At 39.7% G+C, this 17399-nt stretch overlaps 2 protein-coding genes and 1 pseudogene across 2 annotated transcripts; 1 reads left to right on the plus strand and 2 right to left on the minus strand.

The window, feature by feature from the left end:
* Positions 1 to 2235: 2235 nt before the first annotated feature.
* LOC137953187 (BTB/POZ domain-containing protein At5g66560-like) lies at positions 2236 to 5048 on the minus strand. Its single transcript, XM_068800447.1, has 4 exons — positions 4783 to 5048; positions 4634 to 4703; positions 3248 to 4540; positions 2236 to 2921 (listed from the first exon to the last, which is right to left on the minus strand). The coding sequence occupies exons 1-4, from the start codon at positions 4818 to 4820 to the stop codon at positions 2346 to 2348; spliced, it is 1977 nt and encodes a 658-aa protein (XP_068656548.1). The 5' UTR covers positions 4821 to 5048; the 3' UTR covers positions 2236 to 2345.
* Positions 5049 to 6200: 1152 nt separating this feature from the next.
* Positions 6201 to 11226, minus strand: LOC137953935 (uncharacterized). The gene is made up of 6 exons (XM_068801497.1): positions 10865 to 11226; positions 9930 to 10249; positions 9177 to 9377; positions 8996 to 9086; positions 6834 to 7107; positions 6201 to 6745 (listed from the first exon to the last, which is right to left on the minus strand). The coding sequence occupies exons 1-6, from the start codon at positions 11176 to 11178 to the stop codon at positions 6440 to 6442; spliced, it is 1506 nt and encodes a 501-aa protein (XP_068657598.1). The 5' UTR covers positions 11179 to 11226; the 3' UTR covers positions 6201 to 6439.
* Positions 11227 to 12108: 882 nt separating this feature from the next.
* LOC137953816 (thioredoxin-like protein HCF164, chloroplastic) lies at positions 12109 to 17103 on the plus strand (annotated as a pseudogene).
* Positions 17104 to 17399: the final 296 nt, after the last annotated feature.

A 17399-nucleotide genomic window follows, 5' to 3' on the forward strand; every position in this document is an offset into this window, starting at 1 on the left:
GCCCTAATAATGATCTTGAAAGAAAAGAGATGCAGAAAATTCCCTATGCATTAGTAGTAGGGAGTCTAATGTACACTCAAGTTTGTACTCGTCCCGACATAGCATTTATAGTAGGAGTTCTGGGCAGATATTTGAGCAATCTGGGTATGCAACATTGGAAGGCATGCAAACACGTGATGTGTTATTTGAGGAGAACAAAAGACTACATGTTCACTTATCGTAGATCAGAAAATTTAGAGATCATTGGCTTCTCTGACTCCGACTTTGCTGGATGCCAAGACAGTAGACGCTCCACATCAGGCTACTTCTTTATGTTGGGTGAGGGAGCTATCTCATGGAAGTCTACTAAGCAGACTCTCATTGCTTCTTCAACTATGGTTGCGGAGTTAATTGCTTGTTTTGAGGCGTCCAACCACGGAATATGGTTGTGAAACTTTGTCACTGGGTTGCAAGTGGTAGATGGCATTAACAGGCCATTAAAGATTTATTGTGACAATAATTCGACGGTACTTTATTCCAACAACAACAGGAGCTCGATGAAGTCGAAGTTTATCGACATCAAGTTTCTAGTTGTTAAGGAAAGAGTTTAGGATAAGCAGATTTCTATAGAACATATAAGGACACTCTATGCTAGCAGACCCATTAACCAAGGGCTTAATGCCTAGAGTCTTTCATGAGCACACTGCTCATATGGGCGTTATTTATGAGGATACCTTGGTTTAGTGAGAGTCATTTTTGTACTATGTTTGCTTTAGACATTGAGTTATTTGATTTTTTATGTAATAAAATTGATTATTTATTAGTTTATTTCTAAACTTGCTTGTGTTTCTTTTTATGAGCAATGTTCGCATTGCATTAAGGACTTTAGAAATATCTCATTAAAGACTAAAGAATGACAAGTTGTAAATAGGCATGTCCGAGATCACATTGCATGTAATTTCCATGCTACTCATCCATATTTGAGATATGTCATTGAGTGTATTAGTATGGTGATCATCATGGTTTAGTCAAGACTGTATTGTAATGATAGTCGCGGTGATTCCATTATTAATATATAAGATGGTTCTATAGTATACAGACGTGCGCCTAAATAATTTGTGATATAATTGTTTTAGGAATGATATGTAACCCAAGTGGGAGATTGTTAGGAAACTCACGTTTCCTAAGTTGGGCAACATATTTTATTAAAATATATTTAATATGAGCTAAAATTAAGTAGTCTAATTTTGGTAAGCCTATATATTGAAGGAATATGGGCCAATTAAGTAGATACCCATATTGTCTTAATTAAGAAATTATAAGAATCCTAATTAAACAATATAAATAGAACATCGGGGTTATGGTCCCATAGACTAAATCAAATATAGTTTCTCTTCTCCCCATCCAGAAGAGAGACGATGGTCCCATAGAGGAATAAAGGTGATTTAGTTGAGGAATATCATAAATTCATTCATCTATTCGTCATAGTAATTCCGCAACAGAAAGAGGAAATTTCGGAATAGATCCAAGTATGTATCCGGAATCCTAATATTTTAGCTTGATAAAAATCTTAGATTATGATTGAAGATTAAGATTTTTTCTAACAAGCAAGCATTTAACCTCGATTCTGAAATAGCACAGACCGCTGGAGAGAGAGAGAAGAGTAGCGTCTACACAAGGTAATCCATTAATGGTTGTCTTCTTCTCTGCCGAGTTATTCATGTGCTTTCATTTACTCATTTCCATTTAAGATTAGATCACAGGCCATTGGTCTTAATGGCGTTTCTGTAACGGCAAACATTTCTTACGTTATACTATTGGTTGATTGCCCTTCGTATTTCTCAATGATAATGGTGTACACTTTCCTTACATTTTCTCTGTCATGACTTTGTCCCCTTTTAGAACTTAAAAATGGTTCCTCGATTTTTTCAATTTCCGTAACCCTCGCCATTCCGTTGCTCTTAACTTCAGGGGGACGCATTGCTAGGCCGTTATATTGTTAAAGTGGTGAACGTGCGGCCTACGGGAATGTACAGTGCTGACATCAAACAACTAAGGCTGAAGCAATCTGGCAGTTCAGAATTTCAAATAAATGGAAAAAGATTACGTTTCTTTTTCATCAAAACCATTCGTTCTGAGTTTTCCCTTACAAAAGGTCGTGCTTTTGTCTGCTATTCTTTGTGGGTTGTCATTTTCTGCAATTTTGCTTACCAATGGTCGTGTTTTTGTATGTAAAACTGGATAATAGACTAATCAAATTCAACACCCGAATATTTCTGAGGAGGAAATCATGGAATTATAGGAAACAATGAATAATGCAAAGAAGATATAGTACAACAGAAATAACAGAGAAAGAAAGGAAGAGTCTACAAGCTCTCCTCCTCTTGCAGCCGCGTCTGCTGTTGCCCTTGCTTTCCTGCTCTCCTAGTTTCCACCACCGTTCGATCGTGCGAATCGCAGACTTGGGTCCTGAACTTACACCCGAAGTTTCTGGTGAACGAGCTCCATCCTCCTCCTCCGGCCGCCACGGCCATTGACGACTTATCAATCTTCTCTATCGCCTTCCTCATGGTTGAGCACTCCCGTTCTAGCTCGTTCACGCGCGACCTCATGCCGTCCATGTCCAGCCGCAGCACCTGGTTCTCCCGTATCGCCGACCGCCAAGCGTCCCCCTCCACCACCCCCACTGCCGCTGGGGTGATGTCCCCTTCCATGCGAGAGGACCGAACCGAGTCGGGCATGGGTGCGAAATCCGCCGAGAGGAGGGAGCCGGCGATGGCGTGCCGGAGCTGCAGTTGCTCGAAGAACAACACCTGCACCACCGCTCGCAAGGGTAATCGCTCGTTCTGCGCGGCATGAGTGCACGCTTCCAGCGTCAGCTTCTGGCAGTCCATTGCCCCGCACAGCTTCTCCCGTTCTTCCTCCGAAATCCACGGATGCGCCTGTAGGCAACCAAATTACTATTTTACTCTCTTTCACGAAATTTAGTATTTAAAATAATTTCAAATGGTATAAAATCATATAATCATATAATATCTTAGCTTAACTGAGTAAAAAAATATTTTTATTTTATCCAATTAAAATAAAAAGGTTTTCAGTAAAATTGACGCCCTAATTTTATTTTTTAAAATAAAAACTGAACATTGAGAACATTTATGAGGGCATTACAGTAAAAAAAAAAAAAAAAAAGGACAGACGACACAAGGCATATTTGGTCATTTTAATATTAATTAAGATAGCTAAGACTTTACTAATTAATAATACTAACCTTGAGGTAAACGTCGGTCGCCCGGTAGAGTCCATCGTCGAAGAGCCTGGCGTGATACGGAAGCGCGACGGCGAGATTGTAAAATTTCTCCGGCTTTAGATTCGCGTCGGACGCAATCTCCGACAGGTATCCGTCAATCAGTTTTCCGACGAGGATGACCGGATTCACCGACGGCAAACCTGGTGACTCGCCTTCCGCTTGGTCCGTCTCTGGCGCCATCGATCTTTCATCCGATCCTTCCAAGAAATACGCCAAAATTCTCTCCACGCAGTCCACGTTATAGAGCGTCTCGATCAAGTAAGAGTAACTTGGCAGCAGGAGGTCGTCCAAGGTCGCGAGCTCCAGCTGCGACGCGATTTTCTTCTCCAGCACGGTTTTACAGCTCGCTGAAGCGTTCAGTACGTTGGCTGTTTTGAGCATTCCGAAGAGAAATCTGGTTGAGGAGGTCGAGCCTGAAGTTTTGTTCAATTGTAGATTGGAAACTACTGTTTCTAGAAGCTCTCGCTGCTCGGCTTCGGAAGCGAGGGAGCTTGAGGAGTGTTTGCGACTGGATCGGGAAGAGAGGCCAGGGATAGACCTTTTGGCGTATGAGATTAAAAATCCTTCGATGATTTCTGAGCTAAGATCTCGATCTTTCATGGCGGAAATGAGGCGTTTGTAGAGTGGTAGATTCAGGAGGCTCATGTCTTCGAGCCAGAAGTCGGTGGCAGACCCGGCTGGATTCTTGCAACGTGCGCCCGTGTCAATTCCGTTCTGTAAAACCGGATTGCGTACCAGCGGATCGGACAACTTGTCGCTCACTGGCCAGCCGAAAAGCGAAGGATCGGACGAGGAAGCCCTTGCCGCGACCGAGTCGATGCATCGGTGTGCAATGCCTAGGGTTTCTGCCATCGGCATCAGTGCTTCGCAGGATTTTAGGGTTCTTATCGAGTCCCTGAGGCTTCGGAGAACGGACTGGGACAGGAACCTCTCGGTTTTGGAGATGAGATTGTCTTCTGAGAATTCCTCCGTCATTTCAAGGTACTCGCCGGCGCAGCGCAGCGGAGCAACATTTGTTGCCGTGAGATCGATCTTCACGCCATAACAGAATTTTGCGGCTGTCTCGAAGGTCTCGGAGCCGCCTGGGAATTCCGGAAGCGAAATGTGGCAGGGTTCTTCGACGATTTCTTCATCTTCTTCCACTTCTTCTTGCACGGGCTTTGCGTCCGTGCTAGTTCCTTTTCGTTTCCTAGGGCTTCCTTCTTCCTCTGTGATTATCTGGTGAAGCTTCCTACTTTTGAACATTAAAGGAAACTGAAAAAAGGATAAAAAAAAAAAAAAAAAAACACCGAGTCTTAAAATCTGCAAGGGTGTTACAGGAAAGCGTACTCTGAAATTTCATCTTACCTTATGCAGATGGAAAGACATATCGTCAACCTCTATAACAATGTCGCTGGGTAATCCGGTCGTACAAAACCTGCAAAATGCCCAACAAAACATGAACAAGTAGAGCTCCCAATAATCACCAGAGCCCATGATTCGAGATAGATACTTACCATGCTTGACCTTTAGAGCTTAGCTTCTCCGTTGACATTTTCCGAAAAACAAATCCTTACTCTTATCTGGGAAAGCTACTGGTATTCAGAATCAGAAATGGAAGTCGAACGAAGACAAACTCATCCGAGTTCGGACGTATTCGTTCTTCATCAGAGTCCGAACAACGCCCGTCGGTAAACTCCCGCTAAAAAACTTTTTCTTTCCCTCCCCTCTTTCCCTCTACAGATCTGAAAGACTGTAACAGACAAAAAAGAGAAAGCGGTGGCTCGACAAAAAACGATTAATAGAAATCTTTGGTCGCTTTCTGGCAAGATAGTGCCCTCCAGAGAAGAAATATCCTTAAAAGGCAGAGCCCGCGCGAGCGATTCCCACCTCCAGATCAGACAAACAGCGTTTGAACAAAACAAAATATGAAAGGCAGGTATTTATGATTTCCCTAAATTATCTTGAATTTGAGTAATGAAGCAGCTCATATTACCATTACCTGAGAATCTCACTCTCTCAGTGATTCCCAGTCAATGCGAGCTCAGTACGAAACCCATTTTTAAAATTCTGCTCCACAGTACGCTTCGCTATGCTTGCCAACTGGTTCTTTCTCTCCAATTACTTAATTGTAGATCTAAATTTGAGGTTTTTGTTTATTTTATTGTAATTCGGTTTTCACAGGCTTCGGGCCCTCCTTATCAATTTCTTATCTGCTTCCACGCAACGCATTTAAGGTGTGCGAGAGGGGAGAGGGGAGGGGGCAGAGCAGTGAACAGTGTGATAAGTGGATGTGGCAGGTCTGTAACTTCTCTCGTCAGGATAAACACGAAAAGGGAGTTGGTGAGAATGTCGGAAATCTGGAGGAGGGAAAAAGGAAAGGGAGAAAAGACGAATTGATTTTTACGAAGGCAACTGAACCACTCCCTTTGTATTCTAATGGAGATTTGGTTCCCAAGGTAATCCATACCTTTTGACTCTGTAAATAAAGCTGTGGGTCTAATCATTATCTTCTAACTAAAAGAGGATGAGTACCGTGACCGACTCCTGTCATAAGAAGCGCAATGATCTCCATTATCGAAACGGAATAAAATGTTTGTGAGAGGTCATATCAGGATGTTTGCAAAGTCACCGTACAGTGAAGGCCTTATTGGGTAAAGTCACTTATGATAACACCGTGATGCAACAACGTGTTTATGACCGTTTGTTAACGGGAAGGACAGATTGTCATCATTATGCTTTTCGTTTTTGCTTACAAATCATACTCTCGTCTCTTACCCTGGCATGATATGAAATCATGTACCAGTTTGTACTTTGGAGTTTGGTTGTCATCATTACTTCACGAATTGTTTATTAACCACGCATATTGTTCTTTAACCTTAACCAGATGTCAAGCAGATCTAGTGAACGTAGTTGCACCGGCACATATCTCATTAGTACTAGATGTGTTAGATCAATTATGAACACTAACAAAGGTAATGTGTAGTACGAGAACAGCCTAACAATACAGCTCGCACAATAAGACAGAATTACAAGTAAAAATCTTTCGTTAGTAATGACACTGTATACGCTGCGTGGCAATCCAATCGCGGCGTCATCTTGTTCACAGTAAATTCTCTGCAGGATGAAGAAAAATCTACAGAAACACGGCAAAAGTACTTTCGCTCTGTCGATTCACTCCAATGGAGGCTTTTTAGGAGGTGGTTCCGCATTTATTGGCTTCACATTTGCACGCTTAATACCTCTCCCGACCACACCAAGATCAGTGACAGTGCTACCGCCAGCACTACTCGTAGCGCCGGTAGAAACTGTTGGAGAGTCAACTCCTGCACCACTTTGAACACGCCCAACCTCTGACGAAGTTTGTGCACCCGCAGGACCTTTAGGTTCACTGTTGCTATTAGACTTAGAACCAACAATTTGCATGATTTCTGATAGTATCGACTTTGGGTTCTGTATAGCCTGCTGCAGGTCCTCATGCTGCATTTGCAAAACACACATTGATATAAACAAACAAGCATTAAGGCAACAGCATAGTAATCACCCACACATCTAGGACATGAATCACCTTCTTTTCCAGGTCATTTAAGAGTTCTGCGAGTGTCTCTATTTCTTTCAATTTTGAAGCCCAAGGAGATCCATCCACACCTTGATCATTTCCCAGATTAATCTCAGCAGCTCCACTATTTACAGCTGCATTTGTAGTGGAACCAGACTGGTCAATTGTTTCATTTTTCAGACGTTCCACTCGGGCTCTGCATATAGAAATTGCCTTCTCACAGTATGGTAGAGCTTCGTCAGTCCTGGAGGCCACCTCAAGCACCAAGCAGATTCTAAAATTTCTGAAAGTTGGAGTCTAAGGAAGCTTTCAAACTAACAAACAGAAATTCTAATAACAATTCAATTCTTAAATGAACATAGCAAGAGAACAAAAATGCATGTCAAATCTATTGACAGAAATCCTCTTAGTTACAGAGGTTCTGTTGGAGCACAAAAATAAAGGATATAAGGCAACACCAAAGATGGTGCGCAAGGGGGCCACCAAACAAGGAAAACTACAACAGGCCAAGGAGGAAAACCTCCCTGAAACCCCTAGTTGGAAACCGACCGGCCATATTGAATCCAAAAAATATTTTCTCCAAAGAAAAACCATTAAAGCCACTCAGCTAACTGCTTTTCAGTTTAATCAGTCAATTCACAACATAAATACATGAAAAAAGAAACCAGAGACTGCTCTCTTGGCAATAAAAAGTAAAAAACAATTGCTCTCTAGGCTTATAAATTGATGATTAAGGGGATTGGCTGAACGATTTTCTTACAGAGGAGCATTGTGTATGAGTCCAAACTCTTGACGTAAGAATCATTCTCTTAAAACTATTAGGGAGAAAAACCCTAAACATTAGAGTAACGCTTCCATTTTGGAACACTTGAAGATATTCAAACTACACAGCCACCAGAAACTCTTGATCTAGGACTTTCCCACTTAAATGATTTCCATCAACTGTACAACCTCCCCTTTGGTTCTAGAAGCCTTTTACATTTAAAAAGAAATTGAACTGGAGATATTAACATTTCTATAAATTATTTGAAGGCATAGTCCCACAGAAGAGAAGCAAACTAATTTTGAGAAAATATAGGAACTTTTAGCATCAGCAAAACAGTTGACGTCTAGATTAGTGAAGTTGAATTCAAGGCATAGCATAATAACCATGAATAGATTAATCGTAGAATATTCCTAGAAGCTTAATTCTGACGCAGGAAAACAGACAAATGTTGAATATATGCAGAGCCAAAAGTTCAATAAGCAACAATTAGCATCACCGAAAGATTCATTTTGTTCCACGGAAATATTCAGTAGCAGAAGAAGATATGGAACACCATATCCTCACTTAGAAGTGCATCGACACATCTACGAAGCCAATGCCTCTCTATCATTCATTTTGTTCCCCCTCATAATTTGTTTTGTTGAATTTTTAGAAAAAAGAAATATTTCACTGACTTTTTGTAATTTAAATACAATGAACCTCTATTTATAACAAAAAGAAAATAGTATAATCCAATTACAATTAAACTACCCTTGTCCTAGTTACACCCTAAGTTAAACACTAAAAGATAAATCCTAGAATAATTAAATAACTGAACATAAATAGAAGATTAACATAACTAAAACACTTTTTCACTGAAACTATTATGTGAGACCTCCTTCCATGAGACTCATTTTAGACTCCACCATATTAATTCTAACTCTGTGATACTTCTTGTTATGAGAGTTATGTAAGACTCTTCCATATTTGTTCTTCAACATGTTTGTTTCCTCTTTTTTAGTTTTGCAATGTTAAACTTTCTCCAGTTTTGATAAATAAAACTACAGAAAATCTAAGCCTACTTTTCAACAAGTTTTCAATCTTAAAGTTATGATTTAAATTTGCTAGGTTTAAGGATCATTTTGTATCAATATCACAGTTCCAAAGGCTCATGCCATCATAGGCAATGTTAAACTTTCTACAGCTTTAATGCAAGATAAATAAAATTAAAGAAAATTTAAACCTGTTTTTTAATAAGTCTTCAGTCTTAAGATTATGATTTAAAAGTCTTCTAGGCTTAAGGATCATTTTGTATCAAATAGCACACTTTCAAGGCTCATGCCATCACAAACAATGAAAACAAAAAGTTCATCAAAGAGTTTCATGTACTATGAACTGTATAGTCCAGATGCATGTGAAGGGATACAATTCAGCTAAGTGTCGATCATCAGATTCAACCAGTCGTTGCAGCATAGATAGAGCTTTTTGATAATCACTAAAAGAAGTCTCAATATCCTCTGCAAAATTAATAGGTGCACCAGCATCAAATGATCATACCCATCCATAACTATACAATGAAAAGTGAATCACACCAAGAGTAAACAAACCTCGTTCCAGAGCAACCTCCCCCAGTGCTGACAAGATCTCCACTTTCATTATTGAATCATTTGGCGCCTTCTCAGAAACTGCCCTAGCTACATCCAATAATTTCCATGCAAGGTCCAAATCAGATTCATCTTCATCATCTTCTTCCAAGTCTTCATCTCCAGTGGCCTCTTCATCTTCTCCCTCATCCTTGCTGCTACCACCTGTTGCTCACGCACAAGAAAAGAGCAATCACAAGAAGGCCTTGGAAAGATTTATCTTTGAAGTGCAATAACAACTGCGTGTAATTAGTTATACATACACAAGTCAGCAACAACCTCTGGCGGCTGACAACTGTAACACTCGACACTTCTCACATTTGAAAAACTATTTTGTAGTTAAATCCAAATTTCATTGATTTTATGCATCATTAGCCACATAACAGCCTCACAAATATTCATATATTAATACATGACGTTGCATCTTATCTAACCAGTGATTCGATAGCTAAACCCTATTTTAACTGCACCTAACATTAGATCGCCTCATATAAATTAATAATCACATATTTTGCATGTTCAAGCATTCAAATTAAAAGCACGGTTCACCTGAAAGAATTCCTTTATTTGTTCAAGGGCCACAGTGCAAAGATGATTCATGGGGAAGATGAACTGTTGGCTATCAAGGTAATGATCGACTTTGATTTGTAGAGCATAACTAATCACAGGTTTAACGAGCAATAATTTTTTTTAGCACAAAAATAAATAGTTGCAAACCTTCTTCTGGTGCTGCCACACCGTGACTGGAAATGCACTCTTGTTTGTCATCAGTGGCTGGAGTTGAAGAACCCTCACCATTTTCCCCACTCTTCAGAGAAGTACTGTCTTCTTTACCATCAGTGGCAATAGGAGCAGCAGAACATTCACTTGTTTCCCCATTTGAAGTTCTATCTGCCTCAACGTTACCGTTTTCAGACTCTTTCTTGGGTACATGTCCCAGCGGGTCAGCTTCTTCCTGAGCCTTGTAAAGGAGTGTACGCCCATATTCATAATAAACTTTGACACACTCTGGAGCAAGCTCACCATAATGTGCAACACTAGCCAAAAAGAATAATATTGAGAAGACATATAGTTATCTTACTGATGATAACCACAAACAGCCGGGAAGAAGAAAAGAGAAAAACCATGAGAAGAAAGTTCAGAACACACAAAATCGTGTTCTCCTTTTTTATTTGGTTGACAGGGGTGGGCACAAAAAACGAATAGCATGTGGAGAGTACAACAGGTACAGAAATTACGTACGTTTAGTATATTCCTGAAGCCAACTTTAGAAACGCGAATAAAACTAATCCTGAAGAATGCATGGTAATGTGAAAGGTATCATTTGTTTGTTTGTTTGTTTTTTTTCTTTAAAGAAAAGAAACAACGAAAATGGCAACGAGTCGCTACTTTGCTCCCCCATGCAATCCTACAAGCTCCACCAGCAATCTTCCGCATGCGATCCTTATTCATTTCAGGTACTCCGTTCAGAAAAAAGGTTACCCGATACTCGCCTAACCTTTAACCACAGTCCATGAATCTCTATCTCGAGGTAACAATCAAACCAACGATAATAAAACAGAATCAAAAGCAATAAAGAAACCTAAAAAGAACTGCAGTAAAAACGAAAAAATAAAAAAAGAAAGACACTACCAAAAAGACTAAACCCTAACTGTATTTCAACCGCACGACTTAGGCAATCCACCGCAGAGGCATAATCACCCGCCTTTCGAAGCCCTATTCCTTTGTCAACCAGCTCCCCAGCATAATGCAGCGTCTTTTGCTGATCGTCTTCCCCGGGAAGAGAACCCTCATCCCCACTCTCACCGGACCCCACGCCATCTTCTTCAACAGCTCTGACCTCTTTCTCCGTTTCCGGAGCTGAGATTTCGTCCTTCCCGCCTGAATTTACTTCCTTGGGCTGGAGATCCTGGGGCTCCAAAGCCGAGGACATCGCATTGGATGCATTTTCGGAAGAAGAAGCCATGGCGGCAACGCGTGCTGGCGCTCGGCTTCTTGGCCGGAAAAAATGCTTTGAAATGAAATTCGCGTCCGTCAATGATGGCATTTCGATGTTATTTATAGAAGGACGAAATGGTGCACATCGGACGGCTCTTGTTAAATCTTTGACTGGCAGTGTTTAGGCCAGTTAGGAACCAACGTAAAAGAAAAAAGAAAAAATTATTTTATATTGTTAGTTAGTAAAGAATCGAGAAAAAAACAAACAGAGAATCAATTTCTTAGTTAACAAATTTTTTATCTTTAAAAAAAAAAAAATTGAGAGAAAATTTTAAAAATATTATTAATTTTTTTCCATTTTCTAGATACGTTAAACATTGATTATGCTCATGTCGAATTTACTTCTATGGATCGTCAACTCATTTAGCGGTAAATTTTTGATTTTTGATAATACTATTTGTGTCAAAGTAAGAATAATTTCCACGCATTTTGTTTTGGTTGGCGGGGCGCGGCATTCAGCTGGAAAAATAACTTAATTGCCATGGCTACTGGTGAGGCTTCCGGCCCGTTCGCCCTTCACAACTTCTTCCCTTGCGTGCAACAGCCTAGTTCGAGAATTTCTTTTAAAGCTTCGTTTTCGTCTCAGGAGCGAGTTGACGGCTTTCGAAAATTGTACAGTCAGACGAATCCGAGTCCAATTGATTCTTCTACGGAGGTTGATTTCTCTATTTTCTTATGCAATGGTTTAATCTTCCTTATTGGAGGTGATATTGGCTTGTGAAAAGTTGGGATTGGACTTTTTAGAGAGATGGTCTGGAGCTTTCTTCTGGGGTTATTTTTGTTGCTTGTTTTTCTGCTTACGTGTCTGTTTTCGTTTGTACTCGTACTGTCCTTAAAACGGTTTTGAACGTAAAGCTCACGAGCTTGGGAGAAGTTTTATGGATGCTATTGGGATTTTTTTATTTCATCTTGGCTTGCTTAATTTCTGGTTTTATTTTATTAGGATGGGTTACAGGCCGAACCTGGTACATCGGTAGAAAATCCCTGTCCTGTTATAACTGCCAGCAGAAATGTTGAATTTGCTGCAATGCCAAATAAAAACATCAGTAGACGTATTGCAGTGACATCTACAGCTGCTGCGGTTGGCTTTACTTGTCAACAAATACTAGATTTTGGTGTTTCATTGGGGAACCTGACTGCTAGTGCAGTGCCTTATGAACAGGTGTCAGTGACTCGAGTGCGTGCATGTTGATTGTCGGTGAGACAATAAAAGAGGGATGTTCAGGGAACAGAGGGATAGTTGGATACTTGCAAACTTGGTGTTTTGCGAGGGGATTGAAAAGTATTAATTCTTTAGATATTTACTCTGGCCACCCTTGATGTATTTTGTGTAGGTTTTGCTGTACACTGTCATGTAGTGATATAGGTGTTTCTTATGTATTATAGTTGTGTTGGTGTGGTGTATGCGGTTTTCTGTGCGCATTAGAAGAAACAGGTTATTAGAAAATTTGTAGTGATATTTAAGAAAAATTTAAAGTGTTTAAGGGTTTTAAGGGAATTTACAAGCTTTTTTCAGCCGATGGGCTAACTTTAAAGTAAAGCCAGCTTCAATCATTGATCTGCTTGTGCAATTTTTGTCTTGGAATGTAGCTTAAGCTGGTACTATTTTGGGAAACTGTAATGGAATTTGTGTCCAGAAGGGACCAAGAGGAGAAATTTGTAAGAAGTTTTGGTTTTTTTTTTTAAATTGCTTTATTGTTCAAAAATTTGAAATGAATTATTTTTAACATTAATGCACTTGAAAATTCGGTACTGTTTAGCTTAGCAACATTTTCTATTTAGATATTTCATTGTTATTCCTTTTTTAGAACATATTGCAAGCTCTATCAAATGGGTTGCCCACTGTTGTGGTATTTTATACAGATTGGTGTGAAGTTTGCCAAGAATTAACTCAAGACGTGTATCAAGTTGAAAAGCAATTCAATTAATTCTTCCTGGTTCTGCATAGCTGCTCAGAATTGTTGTATAAAAGAAAATAACTCTAGTAGTCACCCATAAGAGAAACATATCTGACAGAAAAAGATTTTAAATGGTAGGGAAGTTTTTTATTTTTTTTAAATGATAGCATAGTTATTAACTGATTTAATCTCTGCAGTCCAAAATCATGTTCACTTGCCATAGTTTTAAAGCATCTAGTTGAGTAGTATCCAGTAGAGCCTATTTTGGAATGGTACAAATAGAATATGTACATACCAGATGTATGTTTCTCGTACAGGCCACTGAATAAGGGCTGGCTTCTGATGATGAAATGTCTAATCACGTCTTTGTCCAAGCAACTATGTCAATGAACATTTAGCAGTTGATTGACTGCCATGTTTAGTGTTAATTGATCCAATTGATAGACTACCTTATTTTAATGTTAATTGGTTTGACGAAACTCTAGTTAGGACCAGTTTGGTGGTTAATCGTTTGATCTTTTTCAAACTTGGAACCTTTTGTCTTCAGGGACTCTGTAAATTTTGTCATCTTGATTGTTGACAACACAAAATGGGAACAAGAACTGGATGAGTTTGGGGTGGAGGGTATCCCGCATTTTTCTTTCTAGACAAAGATGGAAATGAAGAAGGCAATGTGGTGGGCAGGCTTTCTAAGAAGTTTCTGCTCGAAAATGCAATTCCCCTTGCAAATGGTGAACTTCAATTTCCCATTCTCGCATTATAGGTCAATTTTCCAATGCTGAAGGATGAGAAGTGCACCATGTTGTTGATCCTAGAAGTCATGATCAAAACATATCATCCACTCATAGATGGAATCTCTCTCTCTCTCTCTCTGCTATTTATTTATTTCTTTTATGATTTCTTTTGGCTTCTGCAATTATTTCATTTACAGCACATAGCATGGCTAGCTTGTTACACTGAGTTCACACTAGTCTATTTGTGTTGGATAGACCTCTCTTACGAAGTCCTTGTTGGATTACACTTGGACTCCTTCAGAGGCAATAGAGCTTTTTTGTTCTTTGTTGTACACATAAACATAGTGTCAAATTGTAAAATAAGAAGAGAAAAGGGGAGAAATTGAAGAAGAAAGAACAAGGAAGAAGAAAGATGAAAAGGAGGTTCTTGAGAGAGGTCTCTTTGGGGGTCGAGCTCGATCCCCCTTCTATTTAATAAGTGAATTTGGTAAATTTACAAGTATGCCCCCTACATACTTAAATGACCAAAATACCCTTGAGTAGCTTTTCTAATATCTCCCATCCTTACATTTCCTTGTTTCTGTAAAGATTTTGTCTGAGATCCTGAGAGCAGCATGATTGCAGCCAAAAGAATTCCAGCTCTCAGCTTTTGTTCCAGCATCTTACAGCAATAATGCTCACCCTAAGCAAGTGTTATTATTGTCTCCTGTTTTAATCACTTACTATTGCAAGAATGGCCAGAAGAGTTGACTAGTGACTAAAAGAAATTCAAGCATTCCTGTGGCAATAATGCTGCTTCTATACTGTTATCCAGTTTCTTGCTAACTCTGCCCTCTAATCAATAGAATTGATAGTAAACTAGATGATTAACATGGGAGATTTTTTGAGAATGAATCGACTACAAAAAAGGGTAGAGGGTGGCGCTTCTTTTATCATTAATAGGAAAATTAAGTCATCACTGAAGAACGGCAAAACATTAGTCTATGCTACTGTGATTTTACATCTAAGTCTTCTTTCTAAAAGAGTGGACATATTGATTCACGTTTTGAAATCCCCATTGACCACTTAAAATCCAGACCTATTTGTGGATGGTGGGTTCATAAGGGAAGGCCAAATCTTGTTCTGGCATATCTGTAGTTCAATGAGTTTGAGACATGTTGAAACCAGTGCGCTAAAAGGCTCAAACCTTTTAGGAAAGTATCCCCACGGATCTTATACAAGGACTGGCCCGGTCGATACAAACAAATATTCCAACACTCCCCCGCACGGGGAAAACCCGAGGACAAATTCACCGGAAAAACCCGGGACAAATTCCTGGAAAACACCAGGACAAAATTCAGCGGGAGCGGGACTCGAACTCTAATCAATAGAATTGATAGTAAACTAGATGATTAACATGGGAGATTTTTTGAGAATGAATTGACTGCAAAAAAGGGTAGAGGGTGGCGCTTCTTTTATCATTAATAGGAAAATTAAGTCATCACTGAAGAACGGCAAAACATTAGTCTATGCTACTGTGATTTTACATCTAAGTCTTCTTTCTAAAAGAGTGGACATATTGATTCACGTTTTGAAATCCCCATTGACCACTTAAAATCCAGACCTATTTGTGGATGGTGGGTTCATAAGGGAAGGCCAAATCTTGTTCTGGCATATCTGTAGTTCAATGAGTTTGAGACATGTTGAAACCAGTGCGCTAAAAGGCTCAAACCTTTTAGGAAAGTATCCCCACGGATCTTATACAAGGACTGGCCCGGTCGATACAAACAAATATTCCAACACTCCCCCGCACGGGGAAAACCCGAGGACAAATTCACCGGAAAAACCCGGGACAAATTCCTGGAAAAACCCAGGACAAAATTCGGTGGGAGCGGGACTCGAACTCGGGACCAACCTGCTCTGATACCATGTTGAAACCAGTGCGCTAAAAGGCTCGAACCTTTTAGGAAAGTTTCTCCACGGATCTTATACAAGGACTGGCCCGGTCGATACAAACAAATATTCCAACAAAACAGATGATCTAATGGTGGAAAATGTGCAATTCCGGATGAAGGTCATAAGAGTTTGATCTCGAGATAATTAGTGGTTGAGGTCTTTTGACTGTACAGATGGTTCAAGATTGTCAGAAACCATTGTGGTTGTGAACGTTAACTTTTTTACTAAGGCCTAGAGGGTTCTTCTTTCATAATTTCTGTAACAGCTCTGAGTTCTATGTATTTTTAGGATGAATATATATACACCGAAGCAGATTGCATATGGAATTGATCGTTGTTGTAGCTTGTTGGTCAATAACTCCAAATCTCTTGGATGTTGAGCTGGGTATTTGAATTTCATAGGAATGTAATTGAAAAACTAACCTTTAGTCTCTAAATTGTGATGGAACTCTCCCATTTGTTACTGAGGATTAGAGAATATAGGTGAGTCATTAGTTAGTGATGTCTTCCGCTGTTTCTTATTGCATCTGTAAAAGAAGCTTTTTCAGCATATTCTCCTCTTTACATTTATTGGAATTTAATTCTTGTTATTGCAGATTCCCAGACACAAGTATTACAAACAACTCCTAGCATTCCACGGAATGCCCACCAGGCCCCCAAAATAGAAATTTCTGCTCCAGTTGGGGTTGTGACTCATTCCATGCTCCCAGACCCTATAGCATCCTTTATCCAAGTAATACTCTTAACTGTGGATGCATTCGCGAGCTCCTTCTTGCTGTTCAGGACTTCTATAGCCTTCATAAAGCACAAGACCTGCCATCCATACTTTGGCATCCATGCGGCTGCCCATTGGGGGATACACTTTTGGTGACTGGCTCCTGTGGGTGATTGCCTTCTTCTTTCTAAAAGCATCGGGTCTTTGGGGATTGTAAACCTCACCTCCCACTGAACTACATCTATTTTGTCATTAAAGTGATTGAAGAGCTCTCAGCAAATCCTGCATTAGAACACTTCTTAAGGGAACAGCGCCATTTGGGCAGCCTCCATCTGGGAGTCTAATATCATTCTCCATGTACGTGTTGGATGAAGAAGCCACTGTTGTTCTCCTCTTGGGAAATTTGATGACAAGGTAGATGGCTTCTTTATATTACTTACCATATAAGCCTCTCAAGCTCTTTTATATGACGTTACTCGTACAGTTCTGTGGCAAGAGAAGAATGTGATGGTCATTTTCAGTTACAGAGTTTCGGTTAAGCAGTGTGGATGATGGACCATTTGACGGCGGTAATAGAATAACCAAATTAAAGGTTGGGAACATAAAAATAATTTAACCAAGATGGATTGACCAGATTGCTTGATTTCCATGCATTTGTCTTATTCTTCTTTTCTATGTTTACGAGAGACTTCGTATGTCATAGTTGCCTCACGTTCGAATCCGGGTGGCCAATATTATTCTGATTCGAAAACAGATGATTGTTTCAAGGAAACGGAAAAAAATCGTGTGGATTAACAACAATCTTTGCTTCTTCATTGCCGTTTCACTGCCACTGGGACAACGTAAATTGATTTGTTCAAATTCCTCTTTAGTGCCTTACTACCGATTTTTATATTAATTTGTGGCCT

The sequence above is a fragment of the Aristolochia californica genome, unplaced genomic scaffold (genome assembly GCF_029961685.1).
Source record: "Aristolochia californica isolate CCGP_79_NKW_82.1479 unplaced genomic scaffold, dmAriCali1.0.hap1 SCAF_16, whole genome shotgun sequence".
NCBI classification, from domain to species: Eukaryota; Viridiplantae; Streptophyta; class Magnoliopsida; order Piperales; family Aristolochiaceae; genus Aristolochia; species Aristolochia californica.